We start from the raw sequence: 21,900 nt of genomic DNA, 5'->3' as shown, positions 1-21,900 counted from the left end.
GGGATGAAGGGAGAAAACAGTAATGTAAGCTAGCATGAGCTTAAGAAAATCCAACTGGTTTTTACAGGAATAAGGGTGGTTTGTTTGGCTTTTCTTCGGATGCTAACTGGCTGCGGAGGGCAGGGGATCACAAACCAATTAGGCCTAAGTTCTCGCATATTTTTCAGAATACTCTCTTATAACATAAACCAATCAAGCCCAAGTTCCTGGGCTACTCAATAAATTTTCCTAACCCCCTCTTAAGATTGAACTTATGCTTATGATGTTGATAAGGTTGAATTGATTTGTCGTTGATAATGTGCAAAATATAATTAATAATAAAAAAAAGTAATAAAATCCACAGGCAAAATTGAAGTATGGAATACAACCTTTAGCTCGAAACCAAATCACAAACTACCGGAAAGGTCTAAAGCCAAGAACTATAGATCTGAGAATGAAAGAATTTGAACTTTACATCCTACGTTTGAGATTTCAAGAGATTTCATCCCTAATGCTGGCTAAGAACAATCTTAACTCTCTTGCCTTCCTCTTATGTTCAGGAGACACATCAGTTTCTGATTCACTCAAATCAATTACATCAATACATTGACCATTTGATTTTGGAAATTTGGATACGATACGGGATTGTCTTGGCGGGGAAGGGCTTAAGAGATCAATAACCTCACTTTTAGCAGTACTTGGACCAACTTCATTGCAAGATATATCATCACTGCTCTTTGGATCATGCCACAGATCTTGGTTTGTTAGATCAACTTCTGGTGCAGCAGTACGGCTTTCTGATATCTCCACATTTGAAGAAAAGGAGGCATTGTGAACAGAACTGCTTTCTAATTCGATGTCAAGTAATAGTCTTTGGAGTTTTAGATCAATTTCAGTCACAGAAGATCCCTTTTCTGATTTCTTTGTCCTTGTTTTCCTGTGATTTTGTTTCTTCCTTTCAGCACTTTCCTCCTCAAATTCCACAATCTTCTCAGGACAAGCACTTTGGACAAACAAAAAGGAATAAAGGATAAGGAAAACGAATTTTCCAGTATTAAAAGATATTAGAATAAAGACGGAGATAAATACTATTTGCTTATCCAGAATACCACCAAGAAATATCTGAAAAATGATTGTAGAACTTTTTGTTTGCTCAGTTCCAGGTGTAGAACTGGATACCCTCTGTATGGGCCATGAAAATGTTAAAAAAAAAAAAAAACATTTACACAGCATTAAGCTTTTACCAGAAATTCATTAATAACTATAGAATATGAACAGTCTTCTTGATGCGTTCCTCTCAATGCATTATTTAAGAATATTTGTTGTACTTAAATATGTTCTTTTTTCTACTTACATATTGGTCTAAACTCCAAGAAAAAAAGGGGAAAACAGAAACGTACTCTATTGATTGATTGTTAAAAAAACCTAAGCTTTGATTAGAAAAGATTCCATGCCTGTTATAAGTTGCAATCTCAAACAAACTCTTTCAATGTGCATGCAACACAAAATCCGTCTTGGATTAGATGCAGCACCACCCAACATTATACTTAGGTCACTACAAAAGGATAAAATTCATTACCTCTCTACAAGATCCGCTGGTACTATGGAGGTTTTAAGTCCATCTAAATCATCCCATGAGACCTCATAACAATCTCTTCCCTGAACCTTTCGATGCTTGATAATTTTAGACACAGGGCATTTAACTGGTATCTGTAATTAGGAAATATTACTAGTCAAATGAAAGAGGAATCGTAAACCTAATATGCCACAAAATAATTAAAGATAGAAAAGTACAAACAACATATTCACTCAGATTTTATCAACTATGTTTAAATGTGAAAAGGGGGCATTTATACGTCCTATGGATAAAGTCATTGCACTTTTTTATTAAGTACATATAATCAGTTACCTTATTTTCAACAGTAACTAAAATAAATTTATGCCAGAATTGCTTCTTGGCATATCGTGAAATCAAAAGAGCTAGTGGCTCCAATTTTAAAAACAGTCCAAGCAGAAGGACAGAGCATAGCTTTCAATATAATGAAAATGACAATTGACATTCATTCTTTACATGCTACTTTTAAAATCTTCCAGGGTAGTACTAATGGTGGGTAGTACTAATGGTGCAACTGTGCAAGTTTATAGGACATGAGTGACCAAACAGAATTCTATCATCATAATTTATCTTGAGTAAACCATTAATGAATAAGGAATTAGTGTAAAAAAAAAAAAAACAGTAGTACCTTGTGTAATGTAAGCTTCAGTCCTAGATCTGATGAAGTTGATCGCAAATTACAAAATCGCCGTAAGTTTCGTTCAGCAATCTTTGGAAGGATATACTCATCTGAGATATGAATCATGAATAAGGTAAAAAAACAAAAATAAGAAGGCCAAAAAAAAACTAGAAGAACATATAATAGACCAATTTGCACAACAATCTAGGAAACGATATAGATATTATATTTTATGACACCCGGTAACCTCAAAAAATTCCCATATTTTCTATGAGTTTGGACACAAGCAAATTGTGTTGACAGAAAATCCCAAAAATCTAGAAATATGGACATAGCATGTTTGTCTTAGTGAAGGTATGATATTAACCATGAATTAATCTATTGTGAAGACCATGGGTAGGAAACTGAGAAAACAATAACTAAGTATCTGTGAAGCATCAAGCACAAATGCCAATATGATACAATATGGATACCAGCAATACTTCATTTCTTTAATCTGGGATATGATATGACAGGGTTAAGCTTATTAATATTTTGTAATAAATGTGCCACATTTTAGTTTAAAAGATGAATAACAAACTTTAAAGGCATAAAATAGCTACAAATAATTAAACAAACTATGAAGATTTCTTTTTTTAAAATGATCCAAACCCATGCTAGACATTTATGAAGATTTAGAATTTCAAAGGTCTAAAACTTTTTTTTTCGTGTAATGACTTTATGAAAATAGAACAAGTACAGGGGGTGTAAAATATATCCTCACTTATATCTGTTGAAATCCCTATTTTTTCTTAAGAAAAATAAATTTTTATCGCAAATCGATACATGCCATATCCATGCCCTACCCAAGATCTTCACATATTCATATCACATATATATTAGATATAGATATGGCGGGCATTTTGAATTACTTGTGCTTTTTTCTTTTTCTTTTTCTTTTTTTAATTCAAACGTTACAACAAGTGGGGGAGGGGGGTTCGAATCTTGGTTCTCCTCAGGAATCAGACTAGGCAATGCCACTGAGCTGCAAGACTCTTGGTGACATACTTGAGCTTGTTCAATATGTATTAAGTTTTTTAACTAAGATTTATAGAACCCATAACATTCTGCAGATCTTTCGGACTACAAACAAGTGATGCACACAGATGGGCAGGGTTCATGCTCTTGAAGCATCTAGCATGGCAATTCTCAAATATAAGCATCCTACAATTATAGCATATTTTCCTAATCCACCAAGTTTTAGATCCAAATTAGAAGACTTGAACAATTTAAAATTTTAAACCACTGAAAAAAACACACCAAAAATTTTAACCATTGGAAAGATCCGACATTCTGACTGCACATGAGAATTTTGTTTTGGGAGTTACTAGGACAATAGCCAAAATCCTTGACTTCCATTTAGCCACTACAAACTCTGACTACTTAAGACAACCAAAATCAACAATGTGCTTGTATAAATCCTTACATTTGATGTATGTGTGAGGCATGAAATATGAACAAGGGAATGAATGAAGAACCTGTTTTCTCAAGAGGCCACTCAAAAAACTGAGCACATATCTGCTGAAGTTTGGCACGTTGAAAGGGATTTTGAGCAAGAGCCCTACAACGGCAAAACAATAAAAAAGCAACTTCAGTACTTCACTCCCAAGATTTTGCAATATAAGCACCACACTACCACAGTCTAAATCCAGTTCTAGATGGGCTAAGAATAATACAGGCTATGCAGGAAAAGCTAAAACTTACCCAGCTGATGGTAAGCTAAAAGCTTGAGTTTCACTGCTTTTGGTGCACCCTATTGAACCGTGCATAGGTTCAGATTGATATACATGTTGTTGCCCATTACAGGAAATTGAGGTTAACAGGTACTACCAACTCTAGCACTATTACATGGTGATTTTCATGCAGACATCAGGTGCGGGCACTCATGTGGCATTTTGCATGAGATACATGCTAAGCCTTTGCAGATAATAAAAATAAAGGTGTATTCATGTCTATTTTCATGCCCTTTATTTATTATTTTGACAAAAGCTCATTAATTATAATACCCACTGGTGAAGAAAAAAAAAAATTCTCCCAGTTTATAAGTAACTTGTCCTATACATATAACTTGTCTTCTTAAGCAGATAATTCTAAAAAGACCAAAATATTTTTACCATAATAATATTAGAGACTAGATGATATGTAACTGATCTACAGATAAGTGCTTCATTGCATTAAAGTGTTTCTATCATTAAAAGATTTTCCATGGGCCAAATTCTCAACTGACATAATCAAACTTCCAGTTCAAAATGCCATCATAGACGTTTAACATAACACTTGGCAGAATCAGCCAGAGTATGTATAATTTTGGCTGAGTAAATTAGCTTTGCCAAATCCAAATGAAGTTGCATATTAGTCTCAGTTATAATGAACTATGCATTCCTATCACAGGGTGGGGAAGTAGATTTTAAAAACAGCAATGCTTGACAAGCTGGTAGTAATATCACATCATATGTGCTTTTATCAGAAAAGCCAGGGAAAAAGACAAAACATTCTATTGGATGTTGGGGGGGGGGGGGGGGGGGGGCGGCGGAGAGAGAAATAAACTGACAAATATCATTATTTCCAATACTCTAATGGAATCATAAAGACTGGGCTCTTTTAAAGAATTTTACCTAATTGATCCTTTCATATAAATACATGTTGCATTCCAATATCTGTAAAATGATCAAAAGCCACAACCTTACAGCTGCTGTTCAGCTTTTGGATTTGGGAAGGGGGTTGACTGGTTGAGTTCGTTAGAGTTTAAGACATGACTGGAGCAGAAGAAAGAAATGAAAGATGGTGTATAACAAATCATCTATAAGTTACATGAAGGGACGAAAAGGGGAAAAAAAAGGTCTAAACATATTACATATCTAAACACTCTCACATATGCAGCAACAAGCATTAGTCCCAACAAACAACAGAACTGATGTTTTTACCTATGCACAGCATCAGAATCTGCCGAGTGGCACTTGGGCTTCAAATATGCATCAATAACTTGCAAGTGCTGATCATCCCTTTGTGAATCATGCTTACTTCCTACAAGACCAAAAAATGTTCAATGGTAACAGCAATGTGAAGTCTTCCATTTGTAAAACCAAATATTTGGAACTGATGATCAAAACACATGCATAGCTATAAAACAATAGCAACAACAAAACCTTAATCCCAAAATTTTGGGATTGGCTATGGATCTCAATAGACTAATTTAGGGTTGGCGACATATATTCTTCATCATATTATCCTATCCAAAATCATGCTATCTGTCATGTCTTTAATTATCATATCCTTTTTCATTTTTTTTTTATTGGTAAAAAAAGTTATTAATGAAAAAGGTTTCAACCGACTCATGATGATACTCCATAACCTAAAAGAATTACAAAATTACACAAAAGAGGTATTATTTGAGACCCCACACACATGACCAATCAAACAAAGATTGAAGTAGCAAGACTTCAAGCCAATTCTTTAAATTGACTTTTATCCTTAAAGACCCAATGATTGCGCTCCTTCCACAATAGCCACATCAATTTTTTTTTTTTTTTTAACTTTTTAAAAAGGTCATACCCAGTGCACAAAGCTCCCGTTTTTTGCGGGCATCTTGGAGAGATCATGGTAGGTAGTCTTACTCCTAATTTGTTTTGGAGAGTTTCTTGGACTCGAACACCACGACTTGTAACTTTTGGTGAAAGGCACTTGTCATCGCACCATGTCCCGACCTCTAGCCACATCAAACATAACAGTGAAAAGTTCCAAATAACCGAATAGTGCATCCCAAACCAAATCCTCCACCCAGATAAAAAATCAACTACCCTCCTTGGCTACCAACATTATTTTAGGTCTTCCTCTACCCCTTTTCACATTTTTTATATATAAATACAACTAGAAGATAAAACAAGTCCCTCACTTATGATGCAAATCCTATAAAAGCATGAGAAAAATGTCCACACAAAGTCCAAACACACACACACCCATATATATATAGCAATTATTTTTTGTGTCAGAAAATACCTACTAAAGCATTTTATAAATGATTTATTAAAGTCACCCAAAAACCCAATTTTATCACAACCTTTTTCTCAAAGATCAAAAATCATTATCCTATATTGTTACTCAATCACAACTAAATTGTAAACCTAATTCAAATTTAGCACACCCATGAACCCCCCCAAACAAAAAAAGAAAGAAAGAAAAACATTAGTAGAAGCAGTAAAACATGAAATGTCAATTAAGGAAGTTACAAAGACAGATAAAATAGAATGAAGGAAAATAATACATGTGGTCAACCTTGTCTAACTTATTGAGAATCCATAGCCGACCCAAAATTTGGGACTATGGCTTTGTTATTATTTTGGTTATTGTTGTTGCACACACTTACACCTAGTGGGTTTTGTACCCATAACTTGACCCTCCACCCATTCTTATTGGAGGAGAACGTTTCATTTGAGACAAAGTTCATTAGCTTGCAAAAAAGTTTCAAAACAGCATAATAGAACCACATGCAGGCCTGTTACATGAACTATAGAAGGTTTCTAGAATTCACCATTAACATTCATATCATGATCCAGTGAGTTCTCCTTGCTATTATTGCACTTGGAAACGGCCCCCTGTTTCTTTGAACTTCTTTTCTTTTTTATGAAGGACAGTCCTTCAGAGGCAACTTTTTGAAGAACAACATTCTCTCCAATTGATTTAACAATCTGACAAGCGGACTCCTGAAGACAGGGAAATTTTAATACAACAGCATAAGCTTCCATTCACCATTCTAAATGAGATCTGATAGGTACATGAAGAAGAATGTAATCCACCAAAGAGAAAGAACAGGTTTAGAACTTACAGGACCCAGACCATGAACTCCTTGAGAGTAGTCACAGCCAAGAAGTAGTGCAAGGGTAATCTGAAGATCACAAGTTACTGAGTTACTTATCCAAAAAGTTACTGAGTCACCTAGCTTGTTACAAGAGGAGGAAGCTTGACTCAAATGGAATATATAAAAGTAGAATCTTAGATAAAAGATTTTATAAATGCCATTTCTTAAGGAGAAAATGAAGCAGATTGCGATCAATATTATTGAGACAAAGCTAGAAACCCATGCATCCACAAAAACATACACGCACACACACACGTAATCAGTTCCATATGAGAAGCTCTCACGAACAACAATTCCTAAAACAGAGCTATATCACATAGAAGAACATAGTTTCTTAAAGGAGTTGAAGGAGGGCTTCTTGTCATATCTTAAATCCAAGATGTAAATGCTTTTGCAGCTTAGTATTACCCTTTTGGCCTTCTCTCAAAGTTGCTCATTATCGTTGCATCAGGTGAACGATAAACTTTGAAGATATTACTAAATATTATGGATGCACTTGCCTATGGCAGAAAAGTATACATATAGCCGGTCGTGACTGATCTGTTAAGGATCCATAGCAAAAGAATTATCATTTTTTTTTTCTAAAAAGCTTCATAAATATTTTACATTCATAATTAGAAACTTACCAATGAGTTCCTTCCAAATCCAAGCCGTCTCTCAACGTCTGTCATTTCATAGCAAGTGACATAACCACCATCTCCTAATTTATTAGCAAACGGATGCATAATTAGTACACAAAATATAAGTTAATCTAAGGAATTTCAATATGCAACCAAATGTGAATCTACTTACCAAGGCATATATCTCTATACACGGTCCTTGCACCAAAAAGAAAGACATCTGAGTCCGAAGTGAAACACCCATCCTGATGGTCGTTATAGTAATGTTAATGAAAAATGATAATGATGATAAAAATATCAGTGATTTTTTATGATGAGAATATGATAGTGCATAGTATGCATCTCCTATGGAATAATCCCGACATGACTAACAGTAAAAAGTGTACTCACACATAACGATTCGGAGTTTAGTAATGCACACTGTGCTTCAGCTTCCTCAATCCTAAATTTTAGAAAAATAAAATAAAAACATATAGAGTTAGTCCAGGTCTTTTTGTTTACAATAGAAGGAAAAAAAAAGGGGTGGGGGGGTTGCGAATATTTTTTCACAAAAGCATTTCCATGAATCAAAGCCCTTCTCTCCTCTTTTAAGGAAAACATATTCCCATATATATTTTTATTAAATAAAGTGGTGCATCATGATTTACCATAATATCATGCAAAATAAACCATACTAGCCCTGAAAAGTCTCGATTAGACAAGAAATTTGTTTTCAAGATTGGTTAGATTAATAAGATAAAATAAATTTTTTATATTTATTTATTTCATTCTTTTGGTTTCCATTTGTTACACTTTTTTATTCATTAAACCCATTAAAAGATTTCATGTAGATAAATTTAATATTCCTTTATTTGACAAAAAACTAGTGAGCTCTTGCTTCTATAATCCTATATTAAAAAATTTTACTTTAACAGTAGACATTACCCATCTAAGCAAGCAATGCCAAGTGCCATGCCCAAAACTTTAGCCTCTTTTATCATGCATGAAAACTCAGATCCCATATTTCTTTGTAGAGAGGTAACATTTTGCAAGTTTCTATCATCTTGAGTAACCTGCCTTCATAAACCAAATCAAGATAGCATGAAGAACTTTCCACAAAAAAAAAAGAGAAAGGGACCCAAAATAAGTTTAAAAGAAAGTAAACAACATACAGTGATTGCATTTGCACACAAGGTTTCTCACCTCACTTCCTGAATTTAAGTGGCGTCTATAAGTTGATAACTTAATAGCAGGAATGGATCCATCTACAGGCAGCAAAGATTACTTAAAATTAAGATATGAGGTCAAATGCCATGTTCTGAAAGCAATGACATCTTAACTGAATACATTGTTTTCATATACTTCATAGATAAGCAAGAATTCATACATTAACCACTAAAGGGGCCAAATCCCATGTACATAGTGTGTATACAGAGAACAGTGACATTATAAGAGTCTCATTTCAAAAAAGAAAAATCACCAACACAAACATCTATGCAAACTATTCCTAAAAATCAAGTGCCCCATTAGTCATTCTTTGACAAAAAACCAAAAACCCATTCTTCACAATAAGTAAAAGATTAAATTAAAAAACCCACATCTAGTTTTAAAAGTAAATGACAGAATTGAAGAAAACCCATAAACACAAAAGCATATGAATTAAGTACCTGTGACAAAAACAATGGTGCAATTAACAGCAATGAGAGCTCTGAGGCGGTGAAAGAGACCTCTGAGATAAACCTTCTCTTTCATACAAGAGTGCGATTTGCTAACGTTTTGAAGCTGAACCATCCAGCAAGAGAGATCGATGCACACCCTCTTGTTCCTAAAAACCCATAATTCATATTTTAAAAACCAAACATAAATCCCAGAAGAAAAATAATCATTAGGGTCTGTTTGGTTGGCGAGAAAAAGAGAAAAGAAAAGTGGGAACTTACTGGAGATGGTGAAGTGGTAGAGTTTTCTTGCATGATTCCAAGATATCCCACAAGTTCTTCACACCCATACTAACAACTGAGACTGAGACAGAGAGAGAATTTTGAAAACTCTGAAGTTTTATTTATCCGTTAAAAATATGAAAATGGCGAATGTGATTTGTGCGGGTTCTTCTTCAACTTCTGTACCGAACGTGGTGAGTGACTAGAGAGAATGATTGGACCCAAATGCCAATGGATCATATTTGGGCCTTTTTATGGTTTTACAAAATTTGGTTCTTTTGGGCTGGACTTTTTTTTTATGCTTTCTTGGTTGGACTAGAATTTCATTTTATGTAATTTTCTTTTTCCTAGTTGAATTATGATTTTTTTTTTCAACTAATTAAGTTGTTTGCCATTCTCTTGTAGAAGTAGGACTGTGTTATTTGACTTATTTAATCTCTTAAAGGATTAAATTTTTCTTATAAATACTCTTTAGAATGAGGAGGATGATGAGAGGTTGTATTTTAAGCAAAGATAAAAAATGCAATTTGCAATTTAACATTTTTTTTTTATTAATAAGAGTTTCTTTGGAAAAGTTTTCTCTATTATTTTGCTTATTTTTCTTGTACAATTTAAGTTTTGTAGAAGATTTCATAAGTATTAAAAAACCAGAGAGAATAATAATCAGTTATTAAACCAAAAAATTAAACAAGAAACACAACCCCTATTTTCCAGGGAAAACACAGCTCAATGCAAGCCAGGTTAGTGTCCAATGGTTGCTAGGTGTTTCCCCTTTATTTAGCAGGTTTTAAACTGACTCCACAAATGCAAGCCCTTTTTACTTCAACTAATCATCCCCATTTTTCTTGTTTCTTTGAGCTAACATCTACTCCCTCAAGTTGTGGAAGCTATTTTTGCAAGCTGACATAGTTGCTACCCTTTCACACTTGCTAGTGCAAATCTTTGGACTTGACCTTTCCGCATGTGCCTCATATTTATTTGAGTCAAGAGAAGAATATAGATTGCTTGCAACCAAGATAAGTTTCTAATTTCTTACTCTCCATTTATATTTCTACACATCTGCATATAACCTTGCTTAATGTATTTGTTGGCATGGATTTAAAACTATAAATTAAGTTGGGATACTGTCAAAGATACCTGCTTGGACCTTTGGACTTGCTTATAGTAATCTAAACATATTGTCTTCTTATGTATTCCTATATGCTTCATAGCCTAGCATATTTTCTCACATCTATTTATGCTTCATAGCTCAAATCATGCTAAAAATAATCCATACATGAGAATACTATTTTTCACATTAATTTATCATTTTCATTACTCATTATATTGTCTTTTTCCTAGGAGAAAACACAATGGTAGCAAGCAATGGACAACCCATTGGCATGAGTACCAGACTCCATTACACCAAAAAACCAAGATCTAGCCACTAACATATCAAAACGAGACATGTGTCACTGCTGCATAAAGGCCCCTAACAAATACAAAAGTAAGTTATTCTCATAAACAGAAAATGACATTTTCTTTGATTGAAAGTTAGTACACAACTGTGGAAATTATTTAACAAGTGGATTTACGTATGGGAGGAAGCTAGATGCTACCTCTAGCTAAATTATTAATCCTTGAACTTTCCAATTACTGTGACCAAATTGCATTAGCATTGTCATCTAATTGCAATCTAGATATGAGTTCACATATGTCATATGTAAAGATATAGCACTTAATTCCAATTAAATTGTTTTGCAGTGGTATGCATATATTGCAATTTGAAAAATTTTAAATGACTTAAGTATGGGCAGCAAGATTTTAGCTTTGAATATAAGAGAATGAGAATCATTAGCCTACAATGAATTGCACTTGTATTCTTGTCCCTAGCTGTGTGACAGTTTCTCTTTGTGAACAAGTATAATAATCTTACATGAAGTGAGCAATTACCACAAATAAGTAACACAAAGTCGCTATATTTTATAAAACCGTTTTACAAAATAATTTATAAAGTTTTGTTTTTAAATTAAACTAGTCGCTAACCCGTGCGATGCACGGGATAGTTAAACAAAATTTATACACATTCACTTTTATTGGTACAATCATTTGAAAATAATTCTAACTAATACCCAAATGTAAGAGACGCATTGATTTACTATTTAAAGTAGTATTCTGAAGAATTTACACATATTGTGTAACTGAGCCTTAATTTCTCATCAACAATAAAAACATGAAAATTCAAAACATGGAAAGAAAATAAAAATTACAACAATTAATTTCATTAACTTTCATGCTATACTTTGTAATTGTACGGAATTAAGTCAACTCAATTTAAGTAGTTGTAATAAAATTGGCTTCTACTATTCTCTATTCTATAGAGATATGAACATATTGGATTTCTTAAACAATTACCGGTATTGCAATAAAATGATTTATTATTGAAAATAAGAAACAAAGAAAATATGTCTATAGCTTAAGAAACACAATATAATAAAATTAAAGAGATAAAATTTTCGGAGAACAAAATATTATAGATAATTTTAAAAACAGATTATACACTTAAAAGGGTTAATAATTTATAGCACTTACCCCCCACTATTAGTATACAGACACCAAGTGCGGTCGTCGTAACCCTTTGAAGAACCTTCCCCAATTGGACCCTATAAAAAAAAAAAAAAAAAAAAACCACCCAATTAACAAAATTTATTCAAAAGGGTCTAAAAAGCACACAAAATTAATTCAAAAAACAAAAATATGAGACAAAGTAATTACTTTCTGCTGCCAATGAAATCGTCTTTTATATTGCTGTTCCAAACTGCAACACTTATCTCTTTAAGGCCTTCAATTAACGAAAACACAAATTTCTCTTGGAATACCGGAGTATTATGACCATCTATACACGCACACACACAAAACAGGTTGCTAGGGTTTTGAGGTGTTATAATGTTTTTATTTTTATTTTTTATTTTTTAAATATTGTGCTGATGTGGAAAATTGTGGTGCTAGCAGAGGCTTCGGTTTTATATATATATATATAGATTACTCCAACCAAAATGACCCAAGACACTCTCCTAAAAAAGAAAGAAAGAAGAGTATATGCCAAAGGAAAGGAAAAATGATAATGCAGCAACCAACAATAATCAATATAAAAAATAAGAATTAATTTGGATTTAGAGTATTTCAACCCATTTAAAATGCTATCAACAATAATGAAGAAATCCAATGATTTACAGAGTATTTGAGCCCATTTTCTGAATTCCATCAACCTTCAAAGTCACCACATTCCAATTACTCCTCACAATCATAGTCACCATGGCCATAAAGTATGTGAACCTTTCATTCATTTGTGGGTGTGGTAGTTCATCAGAGCTTCCTTCTTCACTTGGTGTACGTTTGGGATTGCTTAAAAAGCCAGTTTTTTTTACCATTCAGTTTATTTTTGCTACTATTTATGGATCCCAATTCACTTTTTGGTACTATTCATGGACACCACTATACTATTTCAGTTACTTTTTAGCTTTATTTACAGCACTTTTAACAAAAAAATTTCAGTTTCAGCTAAATAAGCTATTCCAAAACAAACACTTGGTCAATCATAATAGTCATGGGCCTTTTTAACTTTCCGCAAAGATTCCTCTGAGAGATAGAGAGAGAGAGAGAGAGAAACCAAAGACAATTGAGACGAGAATTTTATCCTAATCTAGAAGCATTTTATCCAAGTGAATTAGAGAAACACTCATTTTTCAAACAAACGGCTCTTTCTTGTTAAGGGTCTAAAAAATAAGAAAAGTTCAAACAAATTGCCCAAGATTTCTTAAACAAGAAGATCTCGGACTCAATCATATCTATCAGTAGTTTAGAAAAAGTTTTAAAAAATTAGGAGAAATACAATCAAAATCATTAAATTAATAAACGGTATATAAATCAATTAAAACCAAAACAACTAACATAAGACATCAAAGATGCCTATACTGCTCCATGCATTTAACAAATTGACACTGACACATTTTAATCGTCTTTTTTATTTCTGACTTGGGGAATTATATCTAGATTTTCAGTACCCTACCAAAATTTCACCCCAATCAACAAAGAAAACCTGGATTTTTCCCCCTTTAGACAGTTTTTGTTAACAATTTTGTTATGTGGCCGAAAAACAAACATTTTAGTTATGTAGCATCTTGAGTCTCTAAGACTTGAGTTCACTCAAGAAACTCATGTCTCGATAACTCAAGTTTCAAGAGGTGGCAAATATGATGTGGATAAAAAAATCAACGTGGAGACTCGAGTTCGAATAAAAATTCATGTAGAATTTGAGTCTCAATTCCTTTAAGGAAACTAAAATGTTATAAAAATCCTTAAGACTCAAGTTCTCTTATAAGTTATAACAACCTTATAATTTATTTTAAAAAACTTGAGTCTCTAAGACTTGAGTTTTTTTTTTTAGGAACTCTAAGACTTGAGTTCTACACGGATTTTTTATCCACATCAGTTTTGTCACTTCTTAGAACTCGAAAATTATATGTTTTTTTTTTTAATAAGAGAGTGTTAGATGTTGGGTGTACATGTGTAAGTGAAGTCCCACATCGAATAATAATGAGAGGAATGAGTGATTAATATATCATAATTGAGCTCATATGTGTTGAGTTTAGGCTTTTTGGATTAAATATATTTATAAGTTATATTAACTAAAAAATTAAATGGAGAAAAATGCTATTGAATGTATTCAACATTAGTGTTGCTATTTATCAAAAAAAAGAAAACATTAGTGTTACTAGAATTACACTTTCACTAACATGTGGAAAATTAGGTGGACAAGATTTTGGGGACCCATGAGCTTTACTCTACTAAAACTATATTTTCTTGGAGAAAACTAGACACTATAACGTGTAGAAAGTTTACACTTTCTTGAAAAAGACAAGATTTTGGGGAACTCTACTAAAACTATACTTTCTTGGAGAAAACTAGACACTATAACATGTAGAAAGTTTACACTTTCTTGGAAAAGACAAGATTTTGGGGACCCATGAGCTTTACTTTACTAGAACTACACTTTCTTGGAGAAAACTAGACACTAAAAGTCTATAACATGTGGAAAGTTTACACTTTCTTGGAAAAACTATACAATGAACAAAATTTTGAGGACCCATGAGCTTTACTTTACTAGAACTACACTTTCTTAGAAAAACTATACAGTGGAGAAAACTAGACACTAACATGTGAAAAGCTTTGCCCAATATAAAAGAGGCTCTAAAGACTTTAGAAAAGAAAAACAAAGTCTCCAAAACTCCCTTTTAAGACTTTAGATGTTCAAAGTCTTTGGATTATAAATTTGTAAATTTCAAAAAAAAAAAAAATAAAAAAATAAATTGAATTATCATTATTTGAACAATTAGGAGTTTAGAATTATCGTTTTGTATTTTGATTTTGATCACAATGGTGGCAACATAGCAGCCCCATTATGGTTACGAGGCATTTGATCTAAATTGGGTTTTTGAATAAGAGACTCAAAGTTTTGGTTATTTTTCTTAAAATTTTATGAGTCTTTCAACTAAATATTATTAACATTTTCGTTTATAGGTGTTATGTTGATTGTGTCAACTAATTTAGGTAATTGAGAAGAGACTTGGGAGAATTCGCTGCCCTAAGTGTTGAATTCCACAAAAAATTGGCATTGGCAGTACCGAATTAGGGGGAAGAGAGGGAGAAATTATACAGTCTTCTAATGGACCACATCACTTGTCCACCATTCTACTAAAAGACTTCCACTTGTTTAAAATTGCTGAGTCAGTAATTAGTTTTTGTTTAAAAAAAATTTCTAACTCAGCAATTTTAAACAGGTGGGAGTCTTTTAGTGGAATGGTGGACCATGTCACTTGTCCACCATGAGGACTTTATAATTTCTCGAAGAAAGGAGAGAAACTTTGATAGCAAATTTAGTACTTCCTTTCATATTACTATGAGATTAGTTGTCTCTATTAACATTATGCAAACTAGAGGACTCCTTTAAAAATACACACACACACCTGGCACTTCCGTTTGCCACGTCAGCTTCTTCTGTAACCGGGTTAACGGTAGGGACGATTTTAAAAACGATTTTGAAAAATCATGGATTGACATAGGAGCAAAATTAGTTTAGGGACCAAATCGAGAAATGACCCAAAATGTAGGGACCAAAAGTGTATTTATGCCAAAATTTTAATTTTACATCTTGAAGTTTGATTATGTTAGCAAAAAAACACCATTCGTTATTTTTGGGTGTTAAGTGACATGTCATCCTATTGACTTGTATTTGTTTTTTGCCAAATTAGCCATTAAACTACTGTTATTTCACTTAAAACAACATTTTTTTTCTTCTTCAAAATAACACCATTTTTTAAACAATTTTGTTAGTTAACATAGCTTTCAAACTATTTAGGAAACTAACATCTTAAGTTTGTTAGAATTGATTTTGCTAGCAAATCGTGTCTTAAAAACTCAATTTCTTGGGGGAAGTTGAGTTTGTAAATCTTGAGTTCCTTCTTTGAAAAACCAAAGACCCCACTCTCTACTTCCTTCTTTCTTCTTCTCCTCCAACTCAAAAATCACAATCTCAGCACCGGCATTAGAGCGGCTCTTGGAATAAAAAAAAGAAGAAGGGAGAATCGGAGAAAAAGAGAGAAAGTAGAGACAGGCCTAATTCGCCGCTGAGATGAGAACAGGTGGGTATGGGTCTCCTCTTCTTCTCTGTGGGTATGAATAGCATTTGTTGGGTTTTGGTTTACAGGTTCCGATTGGGATAAGTTGTGGCACGATTTTTGGTTATGGGTTTGTGAGTTCCGATCGGTATGAGGTGGTGGTGTGTTTGTTGGGTTTGGGTTTGAGTTTGTAGGGTTCCGATTAGCTTTGATTGGTATAAGGTGTTGGGTTTGGGTTTGTGAGGAAGGTTTTGTTCAGAATGATCTTACCTGGGTTTTGCTGGTTTTGTTCTGATTGGATTAGAATTGTGAGGAAGGTTTGGCTGGAGTTGATTGGATGAGATCGGACTTGTGAGGAGGAAGAATTTGCTGGAGTTGGTTGAAGGCGACAAAAGGAATTCTGTGTGAAACTCAAGTCTCCTGAGCTCGATTTCAATGTGGCCAGATCAAGGACCTCGAGTCTTTGTGCTCGAGTTACTATAGTAAAATTGACTCTAACAAACTTGAGATGTTAGTTTTCTAAATAATTTGGAAACTATGTTAACTAATGAAATTGTTTGAAAAATGGTGTTATTTTGAAAAAAAAAAATTCCCTTAAAATATAGAGAATAGATGGCATCTCCAAATAGTGTTGTTTTGTCCAACAATCAAAACACAAAATTCTAGATTTTTAAAGACACCGTTTCACCCAAATGGAAAACACAACTCATAAATCAAAACCCACGACACCCTTTCACCCAAATCGAACCTATTCCCAAATCCCTAACCCACGAACTCCATAAACTTATAGCAGATCTCATAAAACCACTGGCAATTTCATACCAAATCCACTCTAGAGCATTGAACCCCTATCTTGGAAGTTGAGAAGTCGTGCAACAAGTGGTTCTCTATATATAAAAGATAATATATATATATATATATATATATATATATATATATATATATATAGATGTAAGAAATGTAGACTTCAAATGCTGATTGAAACACAATGAAATTCTCTCAATGCTTTGTCAAACATAATGGGATCCCTACAGGCGTTTAATGCCCCTTAAAAAATTGGGAAACAAAATAACCTTTTCACTAACTCTTTTTACATCATGAAAAGACTGCATAGTTTGACGAAAAGTAGTTTATTGCACAGTTCATCTCTTTTAACAATAACTAAAACAAACAATTTGTCAATTGTTGAGCCGATGGTTTTGAGGGGATAGGTTCACGATGGGTCTCTGCTCTGCGATTTGGTATTGAGCTGATTTGTGGGGTTTTGAGTTTGGGAATAGCTACGAAACGGTATTGTAAGAATTTTAAAATTCACGTGAAACGACAACTATTCTCTATGTTTAAGGGCTGACTTGGCTAAAAAAACATGTCAGCACAGTGACTTGTCACTTAACATCCAAAATGACCCGAGGGTGTGTTTTTGCTAATGGAATCAAACTAAGGGTGTAAAATTAAAATTTTCAAACTTTAGGGTGTAAAATCCAAGAAACCCCAAATTTTAGGGATGTACATTGCAATTTACCCTATAATGTATTATAAACCCGGTTTAAAATACTAGTATTACTATTTTCATGTGTATTCTAATAAGTTACTGTTTACTCCAAAAAAAAAAAAATGTTGTAGTCAATTTTTATTAGCTTTCATTTGGGTTTGCTACTAACATCACTCTTTTTACTTACCAATAACAACTTACCACATTAATAGTTTGTAAAAAAATTTAAAAGCCTAACATTTTCCTTTATTTCAATATAGGGATGTTCATGGGTTAGATTTGGTCGTATTGCCCATTAATATGTCACTTGACCTAATTGGGCCAACTTCATTAGGTCTTATAAATCCAAACATTTGGTGAAGACCTTTCAAATTTAGTGAGATCTTTGTTGGATTTAGCAAAATCTGAACCGTGAAAAATGGTGACAAAGTGTACAAGGATGGACGACAACAAGGAATGGTGGGTTGGTCGAAGTCATTTCTTTTTTCAGAATCAAGACAAAGTTGTTTTATTGAAATAAAGCTAAGAAGCATTAGGAATTACAAAAGGTAAAACCTTATGAGGAACATCTTCAAGCTAGACCTGAAGGTTCTCAACATCTCTAGCCTTTCTTGTTGTGGCGTGATTAACAATATTTCCACTTTGCTTAACATGACGAACAAATGTTACATTCTTTGAAGGGGGAAAACCACCACTCGAATTGATATTGATCAGTTTGAGTGCTCTGCACTCACCATTGACTGTAGACTAAGTTTTTTATTTTTATTTTTTATTTTTTATAATTTGATAGCTAGAGGTGGAGGGATTTAAATCCTGGATGTCTCTCTTAAAAGTCCGATGAGATGTCAACTAGTTTAGGTACAAAGCTCTTGGCAGGCCTAAGTTGGACAACCCTACATCTAATACATGATTTTTTTTTTTTTTTTTTTTTGGGGAAAGAAGGTGTTAGGAGCTTTTAATGATATTAAAGCATCCATAATTTATTTTGGTAATTCTATATAGTATGATTTATTTGGTTTTTATCCAACTCAGGGCTGTCCAAACCCATTCGAAGACCTGACCCACCTAAAGAAACCGACTAGACTTGATTCGACACGGATCGACCCGACTACTTCGGTGGTCGGCGGTGGGCCTTTACCACTAGAAATAGACTCCAGCAGGTAAATTTCGGTTTACCTCCCCCAAAACCCAAAAAACCCGAATTGACTGATGTATTAAGAATTTCCAATAGAAAATTTCCAAATTCTGGTGAAAAATACCTAGATTCCAGCCAAAAAACCCAAACTCTGGCAAAAAATTCCCAAATCCTGGCGACAAAACCTAGATTTTGACAAGATATTAGGTAGATCTGGTGAGATTTCAACTGGATCTAGCAAAATCTCATTGTATCCGGTGAGATTTATGCTGGATTTGGCGAAATCTCATAGAATCCAATGAGATTTTCACCAGATTTGGCGAAATCTCACCATGTTCCTGCTATTTCCTACCGTTTTCTCAGAATTCTGACTCTGACCGACCCACTTGCTACCTGTTGAAGGTCTAATTTGCCTGATCCGACCAGTCTTTCAGTTGGCGGCGGGTTGATGGCTGCTCCACCTGACCAGGTCAGGTCGGATGCGGGTTGAGCTGAAACCCAACTTGACTCGACTCGTGGACTGCCCTATTCCAACTTATTCCAATTGTGTTTTCAAAACTTTTTGATTTATTTGGTTTTTATCTGACTAATTTTAATTTTGTTTTCAAAATTTTTTAATTTATTTCTACTTATCAATTTTTAAAAAAATTTATTTCTAATAACTGCAAGTATAAAATATTTGTATTAATTTTTTCCTTTAATTTAGCTTATTTATTTATGTAAAAATTATAAAATACCAACTCTCTTTAGGTATAATTGTACTTTCAAATTTTGCTTCGTTTTTTCTACTTTTTATTATTATTTAATTTCAAATATTCATTTGGCTTTAGTAGCTTAAAAAAAGTGTATAGCCACTCATACAATAAAGTTAATTCCATTTTTTTTTTTTCATTTTAAGTCTCTTTTAGAAGCCATTTATTTTTTAAGTAAATGTCTGTTAGAAACAATTTAAGTACTATAGGAAAAAATAAAAAAGAAATTATTTAACATGTTGAAATCATCGGAAAAAAATTGAAAGCCTTTTCCCTTTTCTATTACATTGCACGTATGATGTGTATCATACTGCCTTTAGTTGCACAAAAACTTCATTTAAGGGCATATTAGGGATTGTGCTTTTTTTTTTTTTTGGGAGAGAGAAAGGGATTGTACTTTAAAACCTTAAAAAAAGGGTTTCTTTTTAATAAAATATAATTTAAATCTCCATAGCCGAGAAATATCTAGGCCAAAATGGGCAAATGCCCTTTTCGTGCAAAAAAAATCAGTGTTTTGCCCAATTTCACAAACTAATTAGGAAAATGCCCATGTTTTGAAATTCGATTTTCTCAAAATCGAGTTTCAATCTAAAACTCGATTTTTGGACAATCGAGTTATAACAAATTGAAAATAAATAATAATAAAAAAAAATTCTGGAACTCGAGCTCCATGAACTCGAGTTCCATGCATTTTTATTTATTTATTTTATTTTAAAGTTTGATCGCCCCATACTCGATTTTCTACAAATCAAGTTTTACATTGAAACTCGATTTTCAGAAAATCGAGTTTCAAAAGAGGGGTATTTCCCTAATTAGTTTGGGAAAGGGGACAAAATGCTGATTTTTTTTTGCGCGAAAAGGGCATTTGCCCATTTTGGCCAAAATATCTATAATGGTATGTAATTAGAGGTGACCACTCATGTTTGCGTGTCAGGTTCGTGTTATGTCGATTCATGACTATCTAACTATATGAGTAAATACAAACTCGACATATTTATTAAATGAGTCAAGATTTCTCAATCCTAATACGACCTATTTATTAAATGGATTAGTTATGTCAACCTATTTATCAGATTTTATCAAAATGAAAAGAAAAAAAATAGTATTAACCAAATTGATATGAATTATGAAAAACTAAAAAAAAAAAAGTTTTAATATAAAATTCAGAAATAACGAGTAACTGAATCACAAATATTCATTCAAAATTAAAGTATATCTCAATATTACAAATAGTCATTCATAATATGTCATAGAAAATAAATCACAACAACTAATAAGTTTATATACCTAAGGTTTGAAGGGTATATTAGTAAAATGTCATTTAAATAAATGGGTCAGACGGGTCAAACGGGCTTTATGTGATGGACACTAACCCAACCCATTTATTAAATGGGCCAGTCATGTCAATCCGAATATAACACAAACCCATTAAATCTTAACTTATAACCTGCTAATTTCATGTAATATCGTGTCGAGTTTGCGAGTCATGTCCAATTAGGAATTAGAAATAAATAAATAAATAAACAAATCGAATTACAAAAATTAGGAATATTTAAGTATTGAACACATAGTATATAAAATGTATTGCAACGAGACTGATAAAATCTTTAATTCCTTAGAAAAAATTTTATAATTGATACCGGTATTTTATTTAAGATTTAACAATGATTTTTTTTTTAACCACAACCCTTTACATATATAATTATCATATATTACTGTTACAAAAATAGTGAAATTGAGTGAGGCATTTATAAAATCTGTACCATTTATTTCTCTATTTATTTTTATGAGAAAATACAATATATATATATATATATATTAAGTTCCTTAAAAGACTAATTTATTTTTTAAGGAGGGATTTAAATTTTTTTTGGAGACCAAGCTATTAAAAAATTTAAATGTTTTTATTAAAATTTGAAGTTAGAGGACAGTATAGCCCGTGTTTTTTTTGTAGTGAAAATTATATCATTGTGATTCTCGTATTTTATACCATTATATGATTGTTAATCCACTCTCCTATTTACGGTTGTACCATATTGTATTATAAGACTTGTAGAAAAATTGAACTAATGGTTTCAATAATCAACATTACAGCTTGTCAAGAACTTTGTATCTTGTAGCTCATGGGCATTCCCGATTTCTCCCATAGAATTGAACTTTGATTCAAATCCCTCTCTGCTTAAAGTCAGCTAAGAAACCAAAAAAAAAAAAAAAAACAAAAA

At 32.8% G+C, this 21,900-nt stretch overlaps 1 protein-coding gene across 5 annotated transcripts; it reads right to left on the bottom strand.

The window, feature by feature from the left end:
- Positions 1-346: 346 nt before the first annotated feature.
- On the bottom strand, positions 347-9,833 carry LOC115959616 (flap endonuclease GEN-like 2). Of its 5 annotated transcripts, XM_031078070.1 has the most exons (15): positions 9,644-9,833; positions 9,374-9,531; positions 8,910-8,971; positions 8,652-8,779; positions 8,118-8,169; positions 7,900-7,972; positions 7,734-7,807; positions 7,075-7,134; positions 6,781-6,952; positions 5,177-5,276; positions 3,731-3,813; positions 2,223-2,323; positions 1,559-1,689; positions 1,069-1,161; positions 347-982 (listed from the first exon to the last, which is right to left on the bottom strand). In XM_031078070.1, the coding sequence occupies exons 1-15, from the start codon at positions 9,709-9,711 to the stop codon at positions 472-474; spliced, it is 1,866 nt and encodes a 621-aa protein (XP_030933930.1). In that variant the 5' UTR covers positions 9,712-9,833; the 3' UTR covers positions 347-471. The 5 variants fall into 5 exon arrangements, with proteins under 5 accessions (XP_030933930.1, XP_030933931.1, XP_030933933.1 ...); XM_031078071.1 differs by lacking the exon at positions 1,069-1,161 and having other exon boundaries at positions 9,644-9,831; XM_031078073.1 differs by lacking the exons at positions 9,374-9,531; positions 9,644-9,833 and having other exon boundaries at positions 8,652-8,783.
- Between the last annotated feature and the right edge of the window lie 12,067 nt (positions 9,834-21,900).

Source organism: Quercus lobata, chromosome 9, assembly GCF_001633185.2.
Source record: "Quercus lobata isolate SW786 chromosome 9, ValleyOak3.0 Primary Assembly, whole genome shotgun sequence".
NCBI classification, from domain to species: domain Eukaryota; kingdom Viridiplantae; phylum Streptophyta; class Magnoliopsida; order Fagales; family Fagaceae; genus Quercus; species Quercus lobata.
Note: the sequence above shows the minus strand (reverse complement) of the source record. Positions and strands in the feature narration are given on the sequence as shown.